A 22,385-nucleotide genomic window follows, 5' to 3' on the forward strand; every position below is an offset into this window, starting at 1 on the left:
TCAATCTATGATGCATCGCAAATCAACACCCCGCCACAGACCATACACGCGCTCGTCCTCTGGCCTTTGTTGCCATAGAAACACTTGCCAGAGACCTCGATTCGAATCAAGTGTTTGTATCCTGGTTTCAAGTGAGCCCACGCGCATGATGGAATTCATAGGTGTGTGACGAACGACCAAACCCACAGCCCACGTCAGTCAGATAAAAGCCTTTCATCCCGTCCTATCGATATCTAGTTCACGTCAAAGCACAACAGACATTGTTTTGGACCACAAAACTTTTATTCCTGTGACAACTTTCCAAGGGCAAAAAAACAATAAATAAGAAAATGGAGAGCACTTGGGAGTAGCCAGCATGTCACAAGAGTCGGAGTCACCCACACAAAACATGAAGTGTAAATACCCCCCCCCCCCCCATGAACCCTCAGTCAGTCACTAACAAAGATTAAATCAGTTTCAAAGAGGAATCACACCTGTACAAGTAGTAAAGCTTCGACAAACTTGGATTACAACGGTCTTTTTCCCCCGAACATCTTTATTTACAGCCGGGAAATTAATTCATTCACTTGCCCAGACCACTCCTTGGTCGAGGCCCAGTTTGTGTAGTCGGATAGTACTGCGATGTGCATCTTCAAAAACACAGGGACAATGAACTTCATAATGTATGCATATATTTATATCTACACAAACTACTTTCCTATGACTTTTTAAGAAACAATGTTGAACTAGCGACAGGCCTCGGGGTTGAAATGGTCAAACCTATGAATTGTGTGGAGGGGAAAATATCCTGGGGAAACCTTACTGGGTATAAAACGGATCTAAAACACTGCAGCCTGCGGTACAATCACCTCTTCAATGAGGACCCCTTCTGCCTGACTCATCGGATGAAGCGCAGGTGGAAAATCCAACAGGAAGTGGCGACCTGGAGTCTGTTACAATTCTTGTATTGACGTTGCAGAGACGTAGCAATGACCCACCATCCCCAAACACAGATGACACATGCAGCACAGGTTCAAATGTACTATTCCACGCCAGTCGACACATTTCCAAGTAGTTCCTCTCAAATACATTGCACATATCATATAGGAGTGTATCAAACATAACAGCAGATCTATATGGCCTATATGCTTGACTTTGATCTGAAATACTTCAGTTGCATGTTGTTCACATATCGGGGTTGATAAGCCCCCTTTATAAATCAAAATATTCATATTCAATATACTTGTAGTGTTTTACCATACACAAATTCGCAAAAAAAGAAATGAATTCTTATCGTTCTTATTTTTTCCCCCGTCATCATGCAAGCATTTTCTTTCATTTGTTTACATATTTTTTTTTGAAGCCCAATATCATCATAAGCTGTCTGGAACATGAGCACATGACGGCCCCTCTCCTAAACGGGCTCCACTGGTAAGTCTGAACCCAACGTGTGCCTGTCCAGCTGTGTGTCTGCCTCTCTCAGCTCCCTGGCTCCTGGCTCCTGCGCTCCCTCCTGTCACAGCAGGACTGAGGGGCCCGCACTAACAGCACTTCCACAGACCTTTCCCCTCTTGCACACACCTTACCAAGGACATGATGTATAATATATAGTTCACATTCAATCTGTATTTCATATTCATAGATAATATAGTAACATTGACTACAGCTATGACATAAAAAAAAGATCAGATGCATGGTTGTACTCAAAAAGGAACGGGGGGGGGAGAGAACATCTTCCAAATGACTATCAAAAACAGACGTACGACTACAATATCTGCTCTTTTCTGCCCTTGGAGACGCCCAAGAATATGAATCATGTTGGTTTCTTTTAAGGACTACACGGCACGTGGCAGAGGGCCTGTTCATCCCAGGCTGGTTCTGGGGCCCCTAAGGGACCTGCCACACAATCCAGCTCAGTGGTTTCAATGCAGGAACACAGAGAATGAACAGGCAGAGGGCGGGCAGGCGTCCAGAGGCTGAGCAGACGTGAGGCTGAGCCAGGAGGGACATCAGCAGGCAGACTGCTGGGCTTCAACTGAGGCCTGATGCTGCCCCCTGCTGGCTGATCTGGAGATTCAGACTCACAAATAGGGCACATGGTCAGATTTGTTTATTTCCTTCCTATGTTCAGCTCTCGAAGCCTCTCTCACCCTGCCAGCCAGCTTGTTAGAAAGACCAATCAGCAAAACCAACCAGTCAGAAAACCAGCCAGCCAGCCAATCTAGGCACATCAGACCTTGACAATGCCACAGGAACTCCATGAAGTCACATGTACATATTGGTCAGATATCACACATCCAAACCGTTCCTGACCCTGCCAGATGGGTCATTGGGTTGGACTCTGGTAACGACGGCAACAATTGACTCCTCCTAGGCTCAAATAGTCCCATTTTCCAGTCACGAATGTTTATTATGTCAAGGACTTCCATCGTTTTCTGTCTAAGCTAGCGCTGGTGCTTCATGGAGCTCTCTCAGGGGCCAGACTGGACGACATGCCCTGGTCGGGTCAGTAAACACAGTACTCTTGACATACAAACCACCTTTGGAGTTTTACAGTACTAACTCCCCCCTCCCCCAAAAAACAAACAAACAAAAAACCCAAAAAACCAATGGTGTCAACTGAGAGAAAAACAAAAAGCCCAAGTGACCGTTAAACCAACCGTCGCAGAACACAGAAGAAAGAGAAAGCAACGAAGGCGATCACGCTCAATCTCTAATGGCTTGGATGCTGATTGGAGACAAAATCGAATAAAAAAAAACATAGAAAAAAGAAAATAAACGTGCGCACAGAGAAAAACAGTGTCACGTAAAACACATACAAAAGACTAGTCCCTTCAACTCGGCAATCAGAGGTCCCTGCAAAGATTCAAACCTGCACATGGACTCAAACCAAGCAGAGGCTCCTTTTCCAGAGCGTCAGACCAGTGTCACCCCCTGCCCGCCCCCGTCAAGTGCCGGGACCACAAGCACAGGCTGCAGACCATGCTGGGGGGAGGAGGGGAGGAGGGAGGGAGGGAGGGGAGGAGAGGGAGGGGCCGGGGGAGGAATGAATACATGGACATCAAGGCTGAGAACAGTCTGTTGTGCAGAACGGTGTCGCTTCCTGCGTGCGGGCAGAGTCTCGCGCACCTCTCGCCTCAGTCGCCATAGCAACACACCCCACGCTTTGAGAAAACCATTGGGCTCTCTCTCCCTCTTCCTGTTTGGTCTTGAGGCCCCCGGTCACTTCCTGTTTTGATGGAGGCTGGTCGGAGGGATGGCGAGGAAGTGCTTGGGTCGTCTCGTCTATGTTGGCCCGCGTGTGTGTGTCAGTGTGTGTTTCAGTGTGTGTGTGTGTGTGTGTCAGTGTATTACCAGTAATCCTCTCACCCTGTGACACAAGGTAGTGGCTTCCCAGATCCTTGAAGGTACGCGTGTGTTTGTTTGTGTGTGTATGTGTGTGTGTGTCTGCACATGTGGGTGTGTACGTGTGTGTTACTTTCCTCCATACAGTCTCTCGATGTCGTCCTGATAGTGGGATTTGAGCTCCTTGCGTTTGAGCTTGAAGGCGTCTGTCACCAGGCCTGTCTCTGGAGTCCACGGCTCGGCGCTCAGACGGATCTTCTTAGGGATCTCAAAACGCTCCAGTTTAGCTGCCGCACACAAACACCCGCACACACAATAAACAACAGAGGCACCAACTCAAAATCCAACTACTTGAAAAGACTGTGTTCATGAGTTGACCCCCTCGAACCCCTAACCCTGATTGGATGATCATCCCAAAGCGTCCCCCCCCTCCTCCTCCTACCAGAGAGGGCAGCCTCGGTGATGATGCGCAGGACCTCTAGCTCCATGTCGGGCCGGTTGCACAGCTCCTCCCAGCTGCCCCGCACGTGCCTCTGTTCCGCCAGCGCTGTTAGCTGCTTCTGGTTGGGCACCACGAAGCCAATCACGTACGACTGGTCGCTGGGGAACGAAGAGATCAGGGATGAGGTTTAAAAGGAGGGGGGGGGGGGGGGGGGGGGGAGAGATGGATAGAAAGACAGACAGATGGGTGTACCTGTTGGCATAGGCACAGATGTTGTCTATGAGAGAGCAGTTCTTCAGCACAGCCTCCACCTTGCCCAGGGACACATACTCTCCTGCCTGCAGCTTCACCAGGTCCTTCTTACGGTCTACACACGACACACACACACACACACAGTTACATGGAGGTCTACGCCCACACACACACACAGTCTGGCTTCTCCCAGGCTCCTCACCGATGATCTTGAGGCAGCCGTCTGGGTGGAACTCTCCAATGTCCCCGGTGCAGAACCAGCGCTGGCCGCTCTCATCCACAAAGAAGTCCTCGCGGTTCTTAGCCTCGTTCTTGTAGTAGCCCATGGCAACGTTGGGCCCGCCAATCAGGATCTCTCCCCTGGGGTTAGGCTTGTCTGTGCTGTGGTAACCTCCTGGAGAGGAGGGGGAGGGAAGAGAAGGAGGGCACAGGAGATGAGAGGAGGTGGGGAGACAGAGGAAGAGACCGGCAGGGGTGAGGGGGGGATGACAAAAAGGTTTGTAGATAAGACGTTGAGCTGTGTGTGTCCCGCTGTGCAACACTGCTAGAGCCTGCTCACCCTCCTCCCAGTCCTTCAGGGTGATCTCAGAGCACACCAGGGGGGCTCCCACCCGGCCCGTGCTGTAGTCCCACACTGAAACACACACACACCAATAAGCACCGCGGCATCCACCAGTCACCCGGGCCGACAAAGATGCATTCACTCAAGCGGCGAGCGACTGCTCCACGCCGAGGGACACGGCGGTTGGCGCGACTGAGAAATGTTCCGGAAGAGTGGTTTGTGGTGTTTAGGTTTGGGAAGGAGCCCGACATGCTCAGCGGCTGTGGTGCGTGAGGCTGTGGTGCGTGACGCTGTGGTGCGTGACGCTGTGGTGTGTGAGGCTGTGGTGCGTGAGGCTGTGGTGCGTGACGCTGTGGTGCGTGAGGCTGTGGTGTGTGACGCTGTGGTGCGTGACGCTGTGGTGTGTGAGGCTGTGGTGCGTGAGGCTGTGGTGCGTGACGCTGTGGTGCGTGACGCTGTGGTGCGTGAGGCTGTGGTGCGTGACGCTGTGGTGCGTGACGCTGTGGTGCGTGACGCCGTGGTGCGTGACGCCGTGGTGCGTGACGCCGTGGTGCGTGAGGCTGTGGTGCGTGAGGCTGTGGTGCGTGACGCTGTGGTGCGTGAGGCTGTGGTGCGTGAGGCTGTGGTGCGTGACGCTGTGGTGCGTGAGGCTGTGGTGCGTGAGGCTGTGGTGCGTGACGCTGTGGTGCGTGACGCTGTGGTGCGTGACGCTGTGGTGCGTGACGCTGTGGTGCGTGACGCCGTGGTGCGTGACGCCGTGGTGCGTGACGCCGTGGTGCGTGACGCCGTGGTGCGTGACGCCGTGGTGCGTGACGCCGTGGTGCGTGACGCCCCGCCCCTTACTCTCGCTGATGGTGCCGGCTCCGCAGGTCTCAGTCAGCCCGTAGCCCTGGCCCACCGGGCAGCACAGGCAGATGTTCATGAAGCGCTGCGTGGCGGCCGACAGGGGCGCCCCGCCCGACAGCAGCACCCGCGTGTTCCCCCCCAGGAGGGAACGCACGCGCTTGAACACCAGGCTGAGGTGGGGGGGAGGAGAAAGGGAGAGGCCAGGAAGGAAGGCAGGGGGGAAGGGAGAGGGTTTTTTTAGAAAGGAGGTTTCGAGAAACGGAGAGAGAGGAGGGATGAGATTGACGGACGGAGGAGCAGAGAGCAATTACAGAGGAGGGACACAGAGTAAACACGGTAAGTCATTCAGCACACTCTGCTTCATATAGGAGCGTGTGAGAGTGTGTGTATTTCATATTGCTTCTGCCTCCCCAGGCCTATCCAGGCAATATCAGGACTCACTGTGTTTGATTTGAATTGAGCAAGGGTATAATTACCGGCCTGTAATTGAAAATACTTCCTGTGTGTAAGGAGTGAGTGCAGGTGTGCAGGTGTACGTGTGTGTGTGTGTATTACCTGTCACAAAGCGGGGTGCTGTAGCCTTTGGAGATTTGCTCCATCTTGTAGTTGTAAGCCAGCACAAACAGAGACCTCTGGAAGCTGCTCATCTCGTCCACCTTGGTCATGACGTTCTTGTAGATGCGGTCCATGATCTCCTACTCAGCCAGGTGCGACAGGGAGGGATGTTACAGACACACACAGAGAGAGAGAGAGAACAAGAACATTATGCTCTAAAAGAACGGTGTTCCCAAAAGGACTTTGGAGTTGTATCTGACATATTGTCTTTTACTGAAGAAGAAGAAGAAGAAAGCCCAGGTGTTCTTTAAAGCACACTGGTTTCTAGTGTAACAGGTGTGTCTGGAGCTGGCTGTGGCGGGGGGGCGGGGACGGGGGGACGTACTGGTACGGCAGCCATGAGGGTGGGTCTCAGGACACTGGTGTCTCCTTTACTGCCCTTCTTGATCTTGGTGGACTGGAGGAGGAGGAGAGACGAGGGGGGAGAGATGAGTCCGGTGGTGAGGGGAGGAATGTCAGGGGAGAGAGAGGCTCTCTCTCTGTGTGTGTGTGTGTGTGTTCACCTGGTCCGCCAGCGTTTGGGGGGAGGAGTATCCAATGCGTCCCCCATGTGAGATACACACCAGCTCAGCGCTCAGCTCCAGGATGTGGGCCAGGGGCAGGTAGCCTATATAAGTGTCTGTCTCACTGTTCACACACACACGCACACCAGCGTGAAACAGACGGAAAAAGTACAGAGAAACCAGACACAAACAAGCCCATCGATATCTATTGAGACTGGGTTTAAAGGCCCAAGGGCACCACTGTTCTGGTACAGAGCAACCTCATAACAACCCTGGATAAGTAGAACAAGCACCTGAAAGAACTGTTTGGACCGGTGATAACATATCTTGTGTTTGGCTCTGCACTGCTTAGACAAAACCTCAAACAATTTTTGTTTTTGAGACTACTGTATCAATCGCTATTCCAGTTTGTACTTGACTCCTATTTAACGCCAGCAAGATGTGATCAGACTGTGTGTGTGTGTGTGTGTGGCAGTGCAGAGCGAGGAGAGGCGCCTGCTTACTCCAGGTTGGGTATCCTCTCTGCCATGCCTGTGATGCCAGCGATGATGTTGCTATGGGAGATGATGACCCCCTTGGGGATGCCCGTGGAGCCACTGGTGTACATGATGACGGCAATGTCCGAGGGGAGGGGCTGCCGCCGCGGCGACGCCACTGGGGGGGGGGGGGAGAGAGAGGCTGGTTAGAGGAGAGGAGGTACACAACACACACACACACACAGGAGTACTGATGGAAAACAGGGGTATTTTTTATGGCTGTGTTCTTCACTTTCTCTCTCTCACCTTTCATGGATATTACTGGGATATAAATGTATCGACTAAAAACTCCTCTCCCTCTTTCCCTCCCTCTTTCCCTCCCTCCCTCCCTCCCTCTTTCCCTCCCTCCCTCACGTTTTTCAGGTCTGGAGCCCAGCTCCTGCACCGTGTCCATGTTGTGGACCATGATGCCCCGGGGCATGTCGGGCCAGGAGGTGGGCTTCCTGTCCACCAGGATGATGTGCTGCAGCCTGGGGATTTCCAGCAGGATGGCCTGGAAGGGGGGGGGGGCACAGAGAAGAGGACATTTACATTGAGTGCAGATGCATTTTGAGCTGCTACAATAAGCCTGCAACATGACAATCCCAGACATGTCGCCCAAGCCGTTCTCGACATGTTATAGTCGAGTCTGAATGTGTCGTAGACCAGCCCTAGTGGAACAGGCTAGTCCTAAGTGTGTCATCGTTGACCAGCTCCAGATATGCATGCAAGCTGCCAACTATCACTAGACGTAGTCTCGCTCCTCACGGCTCCCTGCTGGATGTGTTCTAGCTGCTTCTAGAGTGTCCAGGCCAGGCGTACCTTGAGGCGGCTCTGCAGCAGGTCTTTGCTGGTGATGATGTGGGTGACCTCCGTCTCATTGAGGCCGTGGGCGATGGCAGCTCCACCCAGAGTGGAGTACAGGGTTACCACTGGAAAGAATCAAACACACCCATATATTCAAATCAATCGAATGGAAGCATCTTTTGGCGCATTTTCTTTTTCCTCTGTGGGTGCTCTCTGCTTCAGCGAGGGGGGGGGGGGGGAATGTTGCGCGAGTGTTACGTGTGTGTGTGTGGGTGCGTGTGTGTGTGCACTCACGTGGGAAGTTGTACATGAAGCAGGCCTGCGCCGTCACGATCCACTCGGCCCTGGTCTCACAGAAGATGGCCACGTTGCGCTGAGGCTTCTGCCCCAGGGAAGCCAGGCCGCTGCCGAAGCACACTGCTGCCTGGTAGGCCTCCTCGTAGCTCAGCCAGTTATACTCCCCCAGGATCACCTGCGCAGGCACAAATAAGGCACCGCGGCTGATAAACGACCGCACTCCGCACTCGACGCTTCCTGGACCTAACGGCCTCGTCGAACCATTTGCTGACACTCTGGACGGACGCGGGCCAGCTGCCCCACAGACGCACCCCTCCAGAGCAGCCCTGTCGGCCGGGCCGTTTGTGCGCCCCCTGCTGTACGCTCTCTGCTGCTGCAGCTCTCCTGAGGAGGCGGGCTGGGACCACAGAGGAGGGGGCGGTGCACGATTCCTCTCGGTGTCCTTCTCACATTCCTACAGCTTAACCCTGACTCGGGAGCGTCGATTCTTGCCAACATTGTGACCGTGAAAAAGTGTGAGAGAGAAGGAAAACAACAAGAGCTAGACTTGCCCCCCCCCCCCCCCCCCCCCCTGTTAATGACTCCCGTGGTGTGCTAATCTCCATATTTGAAACCCCTCCCCTTCCCCCACCTCTGGGACATCCATCCCCCCCTCCTCTCTCCTACCTTCTTGAACACCTTGCCGTTGGGCTGCAGCTCGTCCTCCTCGCTCAGCACCTCTCGTGTGCCCAGGCAGTCCCGCCGGGGGAAGCGCCGCGCCGCAAACTCAAACACCTTGTCCAGGGTGCGCACGCCGTCCTGCATGCCCGCCGACAGCCCCCGCAGGCTGTCGACCGAGCGCCAGGGGCCGGCCGGGTGGCCGCTCACCGAGCGGGCCTTGGTGCGCCGGGCCCGCTCCAGGTTGTCGCCGGCGCCGGAGAACAGGTACCAGGGCAGGAAGGTGATGACGGAGTAGACCCACGCCACAGAGCGGAACACCTGCAGCAGCAGAGGGTTCATGTCCTCCTTGAGCTTCATCCTCCTCTCCCCCTGGATCGGCGGGCGGGGCCCAGGCTCAGGCAGGCGGGGGGGCTGGATAAGGGGTGTAGGACTGGGGGGGAGGGGCTGGATACGGGCGTAGGGCTGGAGGGGGGGGGGGGGCGATCTCTAGGACTGAGACTGAACACACTTCTCTCCTTCAGTTGAACGGAGAGACTGTGTCCCTCTCTCTCCTCGTTTCGTGAGAGGCTGTTTCTCTGGTGCGTGTGGGCTCAGGGGATGTTATGAGCGAGCGATGAAGGGATGGACGTGGGGGAGGGGGGTATGGACTGACGCTGGGTTAGTGGTTGCTCTTGGGACCAGCTTGGGTATACGCATGTATCCGCCCAGGGCTACCTGCACAGATAGAAAGAGAAAGCCAGAAACAGAGTCAGTGATAGTAATAATATGGCAACCAACTTACAGCAGACCAGCAAAGTTGACAGTGACACAGCCTTAACACAAAATCAATTCTCTCTTTTTCACACAAGGCTGGCCCCGACTGTCGGCTTTAGCTTTCCGCTAATGCCTTCCTCAAACACACACATTCCCCAAAATCAACGCTTTAGGGACCTGATCTGGATAAGAGAGAGCCAGCAGTCTTCCCTATGGTCAGCACTCAGCAGTATCGTCTGTCCACTTCCCCTGCAGTTGTTAGCACAACAATAATTGTGCAATCCTCCTACCCAAACAATACTTAAAGGGCTAGGAATATAAACACAAGGCTGCAACTGAGTCAAAACCATCTTTGAAAACAAACAAAATGAACCGCTAGCACTTGACATGCAGCCAGCTCAGCATATTCCCTGCTGTTCTTGTGTCAGTGTGGATCCTACAATGTGCAACTCTTAAGGGTTAGTCAGACTGTGACACATTCCACCACACCTCTGGTGGAGGTCTGGGGCCAGGAGTGCAGGAGGTGGAGGGAGAGCAAGGAAGAGAAGGAGCCGGGGAGAGAAAAGAGTGGTTTAGTGTAACCGCACTAGCCATGCAGCCCTCATGACCTTCACCGCCTCCTCAGGAATCTCTCACTGACTCCAGCTTGCCCAGGTTAGACAGAGGGAGCCCAACTGTCTAAAATAAAATATTTTGCCTAAAAACTATCTTGGACACATTTTCAATTAGGGCATGCCTTGGACGCTGGCCAACTGTAAGGAGAGGCCTGGATGAGTGGAGGAAGCCTGGGTGGGCCTTTCTATAGCTGGCAAGGACAACCAGGTTCTCATGCCATCAGATCTGACCTAGGTCCTCGGACCTCATGTCACCACAGCCCCTCTCTCTAGCCGTTAGCCTAGCAGACACCTGATCCTCATTACCTGCACTGCACCACTTCAGGCCCCTCCCCCATCCCTTCCACACACGCTGCTCAAGTGATGCCAGTGACACCCGCCGCCCCTCCCCGGTTTAGACTGCCTGACATGGCAAGTCGAACCTTCTGCTCTCCCTCGGAGGAGTCGCTGATCGATGACTGGTGACAGCTAAGCAAGCGTGCACCTGACCTGTCACCTCACGTCAATTCAGAGGTGACCTCAAGGAGGGTGGGCGTGTATGAATCACCTGCAAGTCTATGTTCTGTCATGTAGACTGCTCTTCACACTGCAGCAGGACTAACTGGGAACTGAGAACGTGCTCCACCACAGAGACCAACCACTGTTTAGAGTTTGACATCTTATCTTCACAGTGAGCAGCACAATCTCACGGGTTATCTTTCTCAAGGTCATAGACCGTATTAGTAGTTTTTTTATCAGTGTATCTATTTCTGTTATAGATTCAGATTTTCCTAACTATGTGCAACTAAGAGCAGTAATACACAGTAGTGTTAGCTGTACTCCTTGACAGCTATACATTCATTAAACAGTGGTATAAGTTAAAAAAGAACTGCACTTCAGTTTGTCTGACTTCAACTACTTGAAATATTAGTACAGTTACTGTCTGTCTGCTTTGCTGACTGATTAAGCTATCCTAAATTCACACCATGGGCAATACAATGGCATCGTCTGCAGGACCACGACTCTGGGACCTAGAACGAATGTAGTATATGACCTGTATGACTGGTACAAGAAGGCCATATATGCACTTCTTTCTGTCTGACTTTTTGCCAATGTTGTTATCAGGCAGAGTCAATGGATACACAATGATTACGCAGGTAGCTACTACTTGTAGAAAAAAAGAAAAAAAAGAGCATGTGCAGAAATGTTTTGTTGCCATGAAGCAGTTGTCAAGGAGAGGTTGCGTTGTTATGACAGCTGCTGGCAACTGAACAATGTAAGGATGGCCTAATTGCTAGCCTAGCATGCTAGCCTAGCTACATTAGCTCTCAGACTGATTCACAACACGTCTGGAATCTGACATGCCGGTGAGGCATCCGTATTAGCTCAAGCTAAATCCAACATTGTCATTGTCCAACCACATACCAAAATGGGCTGGTTCTGTCACGACATGAAAAATAAACCAACCAACGGAACAAAGCACAACACTGACTCAGTTAACATGCTAGTACTTTTGCTTGGCGAGTAAGCCGGAGTACCAGCCAGCTAATGTGTCATAGTAGCTAGCTTCGACAGGGTGGGTAGACTGTGTAGTTTTCACAAACCTGTCAGCTAAACTAGCTAGCAAGTAGCATAGTGTCACGTCGAAATTAAAATCTTTGCTGTGGTGTTGATGACGAGTGGCTGACGTGAGACTATCTATCTAGCTGTATTCCATTGGCTCTTTTACAACATGTTAAAACAATTGGATGTTATATACTCACCAACACCATGATACATGTTTATGTATGTAGCTTTCAAGCTAAGCTAACGAACTACAAAAAAAAGTAAGAGCTAACTAGCTTAGCTAAGCTAACCAACATCATCATCACATCGACAACATCTGCAGAGGACAGAGACAATGCATTCTCACCGCTTTCTCAGCCGCTATTTCTGTGTCTTCGCGGAATTTGGTCAACAAAGACTATTTTGGTGTCTCACTGGCATCATAGTTTAAGTAAATTTAAAAACGATGACTGTGGCAAGGAATGAGGAGAATCCGACAGATTTTTTATTATTTTGTGTGGGAATCTTTGGGCATCACCGGCCCGTGGTATCAGCCCGGAAGTGATGTTTATGAAGTCGAGACACTTCTCTTGAATGTTATTGGTCCGCTGAAGGTGGCGCGTGCTTGAGGTAGCTGTGATGTCAAAGGGGTTACTTACGGTCAGATGATCCTGCGGTGTGGCGTACAAGATGCTCTGCCGTTGGCTGACTTGAAATGCATTAAGCTGCAATTTATAGATTCGATGATAAATTACATACAAACACACCCACCATGTTCGTCCTTTTTACTTAATCCGTTTTTACCAGATGAGAGTCAAACGTCAATGTGGGCAAACGAATAGACGTAGACTTGTCTCCAATGTGGTGACATGGCTGTGGCTGTGTTCGTGCACATTCCTTGGTTGTAGGCAATGATTTGCCTACAACCAACTCATCAGTCTGTGGATTTTGTCATTAAAGAAACTTTCTCAGCCACCATGGGACTTTTTCAGCAACTTTCTCTTCCTGTTCCAATCTTGTATCCATCTCTGAAAGCCTGAAAGTCTCCTGTAACTAATTCCTGTTTTGACCTGATTTGAGGTTTGTCTCAGACTCTGATGGCTATAAAGTGTAAACAGAGCTTTACAGTGCTAAACCAGTAAACCCCATTTTCGGAATCACATTTTCAGTGGCCTAAACCCATTTGTCGAATCAGACACTCTTGGCAAACCTCAAAACACATTCTCATTCACTAAAAACATTTGGCACTGTGATGCACTTGTGTTGCTAAATGGTAAACACAGGCGGCAAACAGTAAACACAATTACAACACAGTTGTCATCTGTAAAACACAATGATTCAAAATTGTTCACACTTGTTGCTGGTTTGGGACAATGTCAGCTTTCACCGTGGTGTCCGTATACAAGAATGGTTCAACATCAACCAGCAATTTTTCTGTAAATGGTTGCCTTCCACCAAGCAGCCCTTTTCTCATTCCAACTGAAGAGTTTTTATCTGCTTGTCGGTGGAAGGTCTATGACCGAAACCGATATACAAGGGTAAAATTCCTACAGGCAATGGAATTGGCCTGTGGTGACATAGGATCTGGCACACCAGAGGGGTTTGACCCTGTTGTTTCTTTGTTGACACTACTAAGCTGTGATGGTTACTGTAAATATTTTCTTTATTGCTATATGCAGTTACAGTGTATACATAAACACATTTACATGTCTTTGCATGTAACTACATGCCCTGGATGCTGTGTCCACCATTTTTTTCATGCTGTGTCTAATGATTGCTCCATAGTGTTTATATATTGATTTGCTGTGTTTATGATCTGAAAGCATTGTATGAGTTTGAGCACATGTGAAATGGTTTAGGGGCGAGTGCTTGATTTTGCCAGAATAGTCAGAGGTTTGGGAAATTTAGTTTGAAGATTTGTTTTTGTGTTTACAGTTTTGAGAAAATGGGTGACCGTTTCAAGAAATGTGTTTTAACAATTGTGAAACACTTAAGACCCATTCTGGGTCTTTACTCTACTGGGTGGGGTGTTTCCTGTTTGTTACTTTTGTAGTGCAGTTCCTGAAACACTTTATTATGAATAGTCTGGAATGAGACAACCTTTTGCAGATGTTTGCTCTTCTACTCATGTTTTTGTTTACTTCTGACAAATTCTGTAAAGTTCCTTAGTAAAATGTACCTTATAGGGTAGAATTGTTGTATGTTTTGTGTTAACATAAATATTCAGTGACAAACATATGGATGGATGAATCTCAATTTATGCTTAAGCTGTACAAGAAAAAATTGAGTTCTTTTTGAGTTTTCCTTCTATTCATCTACCTCTCTCTCACTTCCTCTTGTCGCTATATTCCTCTCATACTTGACAAAGAACAATAAGTATTCCCACTTTCTCTCTCTCTCTCTCTCTCTCTCTCTCTCTCTCTCTCTCTCTCTCTCTCTCTCTCTCTCTCTCTCTCTCTCTCTCTCTCTCTCTCTCTCTCTCTCTCTCTCTCTCTCTCTCTCTCTCTCTCACACACACACACACACAAACACACACACACACACAGAGGCACATGATGTGTGTCAGTCAGCAGTGTCGTGATCATCCTTGGGCTATTGACACCAACACAATGCTTGATGTTTTGAGCAAGGAGGAACTCTTTCATCTCCTCAGTAAATAATGTGTGTCCAATGTGATAATGTCACAGCACACACATAAATTGCATCCTGGTACAAACAGCCCCCACCCCACCTCCAACAATCAACCTGGGAAACAAAAGATTGACCTTCTTGATGATCATTTTGATCATGATGATCGTGTTTTATAATGCTTTGAATCAGCCTGAACTGATCCATTTAATCCCAATGTGATATTTATTATTATAGGGAAGTTGTACAGTCGTGCACAAGTGAGTTGTTCCCTTAGGATCATTCACATATGCATGTTTGTAGCTCTCCCATGTGAAAGATTTCAGACTTTATTAGCTATTTTGACTTGAGCTTGTTTTGTTTGACAGAAACTTGAATGGAAGGGAAGGTAGACTAAATCCCAGTTTCAGAGAATGAAATAGATAAAGAATGTTAACATTGAGCCTCTGGCCGGGCATGCAGCCCCTTTGACGTCCAGTTGGGCTTAAAATGGGCTGAAGGGGGTGAGGGGAGGGGCGGAGGGGGCTGAAGGGGGCGAGGGGAGGGGCGGGGGGGAGGCTAAAAGGGGGCATGAGGGAAGGATTAGAGAACAAAAGGATCCTTCTCTGTCATCAAAGAGGATCTCTCAGCTCATCCGCAGCTCTCTGGCGACAGTTTTTTTTAAAGGGAGGATGGTGAAGGGAGAGGTGGGGGATGGAGGAGGGGGGGGGGGTGCAGATTTCAAAGTAATCTTTAACTTTAAGCCCCGTCAGTCTTTCTGAAATGCTGTCCCCTGTCCCAGACCCGGCGTTGTCTTTGGCTGCTCCCGGAGGAAAGCCTGCCGCCCTTCTCTTTCTTCTCTAGCTTTTGTCACGGTGCCATTTAAGTGGCATTATTCACTGGCTGGATGACCAAGTGAGGGAACCCTTTTCAGAGGACCAAAAGAAACTGACTTTAACTCCCCAGTTCAGAGACTCCTCTTAAAACAACACCAACTGGAAACAAATACCCACTTTGTTGTCGGAGTTCGCACGCCTATCTGAGAGGCGTGACTCTCTGAGAGGAAAGGGGCGGAGCCAGGGGAGACTATGCACCCCCAGGATCAGGGAGACGAGCATATGCATATCTGACAATGATCAGACAAAGACCCTATACACACAAGCCTTATCTGGACTGTACTGCATATAGCGTCCCATTTCACATCTTCAGATTTATGACTTATCATTTCTCAGTGTCCTTCAAATTGATTTGGCTCATTAAGTGTGATAGACAATTGTCCCTCTTCTCGTCACACAAAAAAGGAACTGCTCTTTTGACGTCCAGCATTGACAAGAGATCTATAGAAGACAGACTCAATCAATCACTGATACCCCAGCAAATGTGGACTCCTGTAGAATGGATGACCTCTAAAGATAACAGAAGTCCATCACAGGAATTTGATGTAGTTGTAGTGCCATGGGAGCTTTTCTATTCATTCATTGTTTCAAATGTTTTATGACAGTCCTTGTTTGTGCTCCCTGGTCCCAGGATGTGGCCCCTGACTGTGTTGGTTTACATGCCCCCAGGTTCCTCCAAGCTGGGTCTCCACAGGCCATGCCAGCTACCCCACGGAGAGCCTGTGTGGAGGTAATCTCCTATGACATTGTCAGGTGGGGATCATTGATCCCGGGTCCCTCAGGTTACACACTCTCTTGCATCCTTCGAAGGGAATTATTGAATAAGAAATTCAAACGTCTTCTTCAGAAAGTTGACAAAGCCTCAAAGGAACCTTCTGAATACTGCCAAAGTGCTGTGAACGTTATATCTTTCTGGTCTAAGGCATTTGATCAATATGCAGACTTGATGAGTGAAAGCCACTCAGCAAATTAACTGGTGTACTTGTTGGACTCAGTTTAATTGAACACCATCAGGATGAGCGCAACTCCCTTTATTTAAAATGCAAACTTAGATTAGACAAACTTCGAATTTCAACAAACACAAATGAAGACAAATTAGTGTTGAATGTGCGCTGCCTATGTTGGCGGAATAACATTAACACGTAATTTAAGAAAATTATACGGTTTCAATTAATAGTGTTTTGAGTTTACATTTACTGTGCATTTGTATATTCCTGCAGGCCAATCACCAGGAGCTTATGCTCTAGGTCACACAGATGTGTACTTCTACACATAGAACTATACACACACACACACACACAGACGGACACAGACACACACATTGATTGATGTGTGAAAAACTATGAGTGTCTCCGGTTTCGCCATGCTCGTACTCCAGACATCTTCGATTTCTCTTGGATTGTTCGGAGGACTACTACGACCCAACAGCGCCAGCTGAAAGCTAGAGGTGTGACGTCTCCATAGATGGTCATACCAGAGCTGTCCACTCGGGGTGGTGCTGAAATGCCCTAAGCGCGGGGAATCTCCCAAGAAGATTACAACGACAAGACTACCTTTGCATTAACACAGCCTTTTTTGTATTTATTTGTGGTTATATATTCCATTTGTGTTTTACTTCTACATTTAGTGGGATATAGGCTTTGACAATACTCAACCACCATGCCTATTAACATATAGCCTACCTTTATAATGAATAATGTAATTACGCCTTGGATGCAAAAATACAACAGGTTAGCCTAGTTTCTGATTCTGAACCGGGATTTAACCTATATAGATATAATCTAATTATGTAAACTTATCTGGCACTGCCTCTGGGTTGTGACCCAGTTGGTTTTAGACTTTAAAGTTGTGATCCAAACGGTTCTATCGGGGGAACGACTGTCTACTGTGAACATTGATTCATACCGGGCAAAGAAGGAGGTGACACTGCTTGAGCGCTGCCCTACTTGCACTCAATCATTTCCTCATCCACTCTACGGTAGAAGACGGTTGACTATGTTGGCATTACCTTATCAAATTCCCATTTAATCAAATTTAGCCTACAAGGCCTACTTCTAATGATGATTCTTGACCGAATCGGTAGATCTGCGGCAATAGTTTATAAGTTATTTTAAATGTTTTGTCTGCACGGGATGTCATGGCACAGACGATAATCTTAGAAGAAATTAATACGTCCTTCCCTTACGAAGAATACGAGTGTAAAATATGCTACAACTATTTTGACTTGGGCCGCCGCACTCCAAAACTTTTGGAATGTTTACACACATTTTGCGAGGAGTGTCTAAATACGCTTCATCTCCGGGAGGACCGAGGATGGCGAATCGGTTGTCCGCTCTGCCGCCATAGAACTCCAGTCCCAGAATATCGAATACAAAACCTCCCTAACAATACTAAAGTAACGGATGATCTTCCTCTCCATGTCGAGGCAGACCCTTTGCCACAGGACAGTCTGCCGTCAGACCGCCCACCTTTGCATCCAGCGCTTGTTGCTGCGTACCGCAGAGAAGAGGCAAATGCAGCAGGGGTTCAGGCGCAGGCGGTGCAGCCTAATGCAACTGACGGCGGGGGCTATGAGAGCTGTCAAAGCTGCAAGCGCGTCGCACTGACCACGGGTTGTGTGTGCGCTATCTTTTCTTTCCTCTCCATGATAGTATTATTGTTCCTGGGTTTAATATTTCTGCTTAACTTCAATAACCCTCCCTCGCCCATCGGCCCTGTCTGTCTGTCTTTAGCAAGCGTCCTCGCCATGTTCTCTGTTATTGTCACGTGGTTAATGTGTTGGCTGAAATACCGACCTGGGTTAGACACAACCGCTGGTTCCGCTGGTAACGGTGACAGAAGAAATGCATTATAACTTCAACGTAATTCGACTAAATAAATTACATTAGTAAGGTATAGCTGGGCCCCTTTGTGTACTAAAAAGAATGCAATAGTATTAATCCATTAGTCACAATAGAGAGGCCCTCTGAACAAGTGTTTCAAATCAATCTCTTCAGTTTAGTTGAAACCCTCAATTATTCTTGCACATCTAATATGGGTTGAATTGAACATTGCAGTCCTAAAAGGGTGTAGTCCGAGGTTGTTGTTACAAAACAGTTCTACAAATAACACAAGCGTCCAATGAGACCACAGTTTAAATGAAGATGTCTCAACATACATTAAACATATTAATCCTTTGAATGATGAACAACATGTCTGCCTGAAAGAGATTTGAATTGTAAGTGTTGCACTACCCATCCTTAGGTTATATAAACTGATGACTGTTGTTGTTTGGTTGGAGTGTTAGTGTCCATGTACTGTATGTCACAATGTCACCCTTTATGCATTAACCAAATAATAAATATCCCATAACTAACTGTGATGTAATATCAATGCTTTTGGATCCGGATGCAGTATTTAGATGGCTTTAAGAGGTCCATCTGTTTTGAATCAGTCTAAGCCCAGTGGTTTATAGGCCCTGTATATTTTCCTTAAGTAGGAACAAGGCCGATAAAAAAGTGCTGTAGATAGCATGAATACACTCAGGATTTCATCGTAAGAGGAACACAGAGTCATCTCATTTTATCAATGGTACAACGGGCTGATGTTTCTAATCATTCATACTCCGGTGTGCGCATTGCAGAAAGTTGCTTGACTCCTCAGAAAGGGAGCGTTCCCATTGATTAGCTGTCACATGTCTGCCCTCCAGTGGTTGGTCAAGGATACTTCTAGGGATCTGTCAGACCAACTCCACTTATGTTCTATCTCCAATCTTAAAATAATTCAGGAATAAAGCTAAATGTTAGTCAAAGTAATACTTCAGTAATTTCTTATGCTCAATTCTTTTTTTGTTTGTTTTATTTCTGCTACCTGAAAGACTGATATTTCCCCCTTGTTGTCTAATGCACTGTGCTGTATGAATTACACTATATCGGAGTGAGGATATCCCCATGGGCAAAGTCCAGATGTAGGTTTGAGTCTTGCTAAGAGACCCGTGGAGGGTGTTCCCGCATATTCCACTCCTCTCTTTTCCATGGTGGGAAGTTTATTCCGAAACAAAACAGTTTTCCATGTATTTTAATGATAACACATTGCCCCTGCCCAGTGTCCACAGAGGGAATGTGAAAATCTTTGTGTTGATCAGATCACATCAGAAGTATATCTATTGTGTTCCTATGTCAATGAAGGGCAACATCACTAAACTGGAGTTGGTATTATGTTGTCCTATGTCCCCCATGCTATTGCCTTGTGTATAATCTGTGAAAGGTTATTATAAAGTCATATCGTTAAAAGATGGTGTCGTCTGTGTCATCTTTCAATTACATTAAATGTTCCCTTGTCCCCTCCTTTTCCTTCCCACTTTTTATAACTTTGTCTCTTTTTATAAAAAATTAAATCAGAGACTTTCTTCCACTTACTTTGGACAAACACCAACCCACACAGACTTGCACATGATTAACCTACAGGATCAGGGTTGTTACGCAACAGGACATTAGCCTTCCTACAGGACCAGGTTCTCTAACAGGAAGTTAGCCATACTTCAGGATCAGAGTCTCTAACAGGAAGTTAGCCCTCCTATGGGACACAGGACAAGAAAGGGAGACCTCCAGCTCAGATGCTCTAAGCAATGTCACCCAGTAATGGGACACATACATGTCCCATCAAAGAGAGAGTCTGTGAAATCTCTCTCACATATACGCAACTATGCACGCTCACACACACATAAACAAACACACACACACGCACACACACCTACAGGCCCATTGCATATGACATGCAATTAGCCTGGAGTAACCTGAGAAGGAAGTTCCCTTATGTTCCTTTTTGATGACCATGTGAGCAATATAGGTCTTGAGGGTACGTGGAGAGAGGACCTGAAGAACACCACAGGGGTCTAGGCCAGGCCTGCATGTTAGTCTTATGTAATTCATTTCAAATACATATAAAAAAAGGTGTAAGTTTTGTGTCCAATAACAATGACGTGCTACAGCTCGAATTAGACGTGAAACAACGGTCTAATTTGCAATACCTATTCAATGTGTCTTTTGGTAACATGCGAGGTCAATTATCCATTCAAAAAAATGCATTCTATATTTTGTATGCAAGTTTTGTTTCCTCAGTCTAATCAACACTCCAATGGAATACTTTTAAAATTTCCTATGCGAAAAAGGTTTCCCAGGGCTAAATATTCCCCGTAGGCCAATACACCCACAGTAAATTGGAATTACGGCCCGTCCTCCCTTAAATCACGTTAAAGTAATGTCTAAAATCATTTAAACTTACTTGTAGCCCAACGGTTATCACTAAATTGAAATCGACATTTACTTTTGATGAGGTCATCAAAGTTTAACTAATTGATTTGGGCCTGTTATACAATTTCAACTACCACACATTTGATTTACCTACATTTCATGTGCTGTTTTGATCCAGCCCAACCACATTACAAAAAGTGTACACATATGACCTCAACTGCATTTAGTCAAAAAGATCCCCATTCTCCCAAAAGACGATGCATTAAATGTCATGCTGGTTTGTGCTAATAAAGCCTGGATATCTTATTGGGGCCTACTTGCTCAACATTACAGACTTTTGTGGAGGCTTGTCTCTCACAAAGTTTGACTTTTTTCCCCTTTTCTCTACGCAATACGTTTCTTCTGCGGCATTTTGGTCTTGATTTTTGTTTTATGCATTGTCTGCAATCGAGCACATTTCTGACTTGGATTTTCCCCTTCCCCAATTGATTTGACACGGGTGATCCAATTTCCCTTTCATGATAATCAAACTTGGTATCATAACTTTGTTTTGTTCCAATTCTTTCTTGTATGAGCATATATAGTTTCCTTATAGGCTCGTTATGTGGCATGTCGGCCCCTATGTATTTTTCTAAGGGGAGATGGAAATGCATCTCACCTCCAGCTTGTGAGTGAAAACGTTATCAGCCGCAGACTGTGCGTCAAGTGACCATAAAACTGTAAAGCAAAGCATTTTAAGTTATTTTGAGGAAAAAAGGTCAATAATAATGATATCGACAATAATTATAGTAATTACAATGATTTGATCCTACGACATACTCACAAACAACAGTAGCCTACAATTATTAATTTATTCTGTCGTGGTTTCATTAAGGATTTCATGCAAAATCTTTTGCAGCGAAAGGAATTCTGAAAGGGAGTGTCAGGTATCTTGTCCAGTTATTACTTTTTCCTTTAAGATGTGAAAATGGTTCTAGCCTTTGAAAGCTTAAAACCCACATCGGTCCTTAATGAAAATACTTTCTGATTCTGAGAATTGCAATTTTTATAAATGGCTCTTAGTAACAATCTTTTGTTGTTCCACTTCTTTACTAAATGCTATTGTACACCCTATATCTGATGGACAAGTTAGGTCCTATTAGGTTAGTGCATTTGCAATAGTTTGGGTTTGATATGTATATTAAACTTGTCTAACAAGGTCTCAAGTCAAGTGATCGCTCATGTGGTTGTGTCAATAATCGTCCATTTGCACGGATGTGTTACACTAACGTGCTGTTGCACTGCGGGTCAGAGTAGCGACTAATGCTGAATTAGTGCTACCATTAGGAGACCATGAAAAGTTTTGCATGAGGAGTGGTGGAACTCTTGGGGAGAAGCACTTCTCTTTGCACGCAAAGAACTCCCGCGTCCATGCCGTATTTCTTTAATAATTTATTTTCACATGGCCAGTATAGGCTAACCGTCAGACCGGTGTCCTTCAGGTTTGGTTAACAAAATCTTATCCTCATTAATCCAAAACTAATATATCCAATAACATCCAGAAAGACAATCATAATATTAATATCATAAATAGGCTACACAAAGAAACAGCAACAGTACAATTGAAATAACATGTCTCACTTATGTCAAAATATTAACCCCAGTGATAAAACAGTTAGGCCTAGGTTGGTGACAAAGACCCATAACCTACATAAAGTGACTTCAGACATGAAAACATAATCATATAGCCCATCATGTTAAGCTTTTCAGACAATGACAATCAATGTGATCACTTGTGGTTGCCGCTCTTCCACATGTTGTGCTTCCGGCCTACCCCGTCGAGTGGTGGGTCCTCTCAGCACGGTACCGTGATTAATTCGGTTAGGTCAGAGCACCTAGGACCGCAAGCACAGGGTCGCACAGCGAACACCCAGAGCTTTAATACACAATCCAATAAA

General features: G+C 47.4%; 2 protein-coding genes across 2 annotated transcripts; one reads left to right on the forward strand and one right to left on the reverse strand.

The window, feature by feature from the left end:
• Positions 1 to 1,358: 1,358 nt before the first annotated feature.
• acsl3b (acyl-CoA synthetase long chain family member 3b) lies at positions 1,359 to 12,270 on the reverse strand. The gene is made up of 15 exons (XM_047027562.1): positions 12,082 to 12,270; positions 8,830 to 9,537; positions 8,161 to 8,338; positions 7,882 to 7,991; positions 7,435 to 7,573; positions 7,048 to 7,198; positions 6,545 to 6,668; positions 6,367 to 6,438; positions 5,982 to 6,121; positions 5,424 to 5,596; positions 4,578 to 4,652; positions 4,221 to 4,412; positions 4,019 to 4,133; positions 3,767 to 3,924; positions 1,359 to 3,611 (listed from the first exon to the last, which is right to left on the reverse strand). The coding sequence occupies exons 2-15, from the start codon at positions 9,178 to 9,180 to the stop codon at positions 3,454 to 3,456; spliced, it is 2,136 nt and encodes a 711-aa protein (XP_046883518.1). The 5' UTR covers positions 9,181 to 9,537; positions 12,082 to 12,270; the 3' UTR covers positions 1,359 to 3,453.
• Positions 12,271 to 16,844: 4,574 nt separating this feature from the next.
• Positions 16,845 to 19,467, forward strand: LOC124472735 (E3 ubiquitin-protein ligase RNF186-like). Its single transcript, XM_047027741.1, has one exon. The coding sequence runs from the start codon at positions 17,355 to 17,357 to the stop codon at positions 18,069 to 18,071; it is 717 nt and encodes a 238-aa protein (XP_046883697.1). The 5' UTR covers positions 16,845 to 17,354; the 3' UTR covers positions 18,072 to 19,467.
• The last annotated feature ends 2,918 nt before the right edge of the window (positions 19,468 to 22,385 follow it).

This window comes from Hypomesus transpacificus, chromosome 10, assembly GCF_021917145.1.
Source record: "Hypomesus transpacificus isolate Combined female chromosome 10, fHypTra1, whole genome shotgun sequence".
Lineage (NCBI taxonomy): Eukaryota > Metazoa > Chordata > Actinopteri > Osmeriformes > Osmeridae > Hypomesus > Hypomesus transpacificus.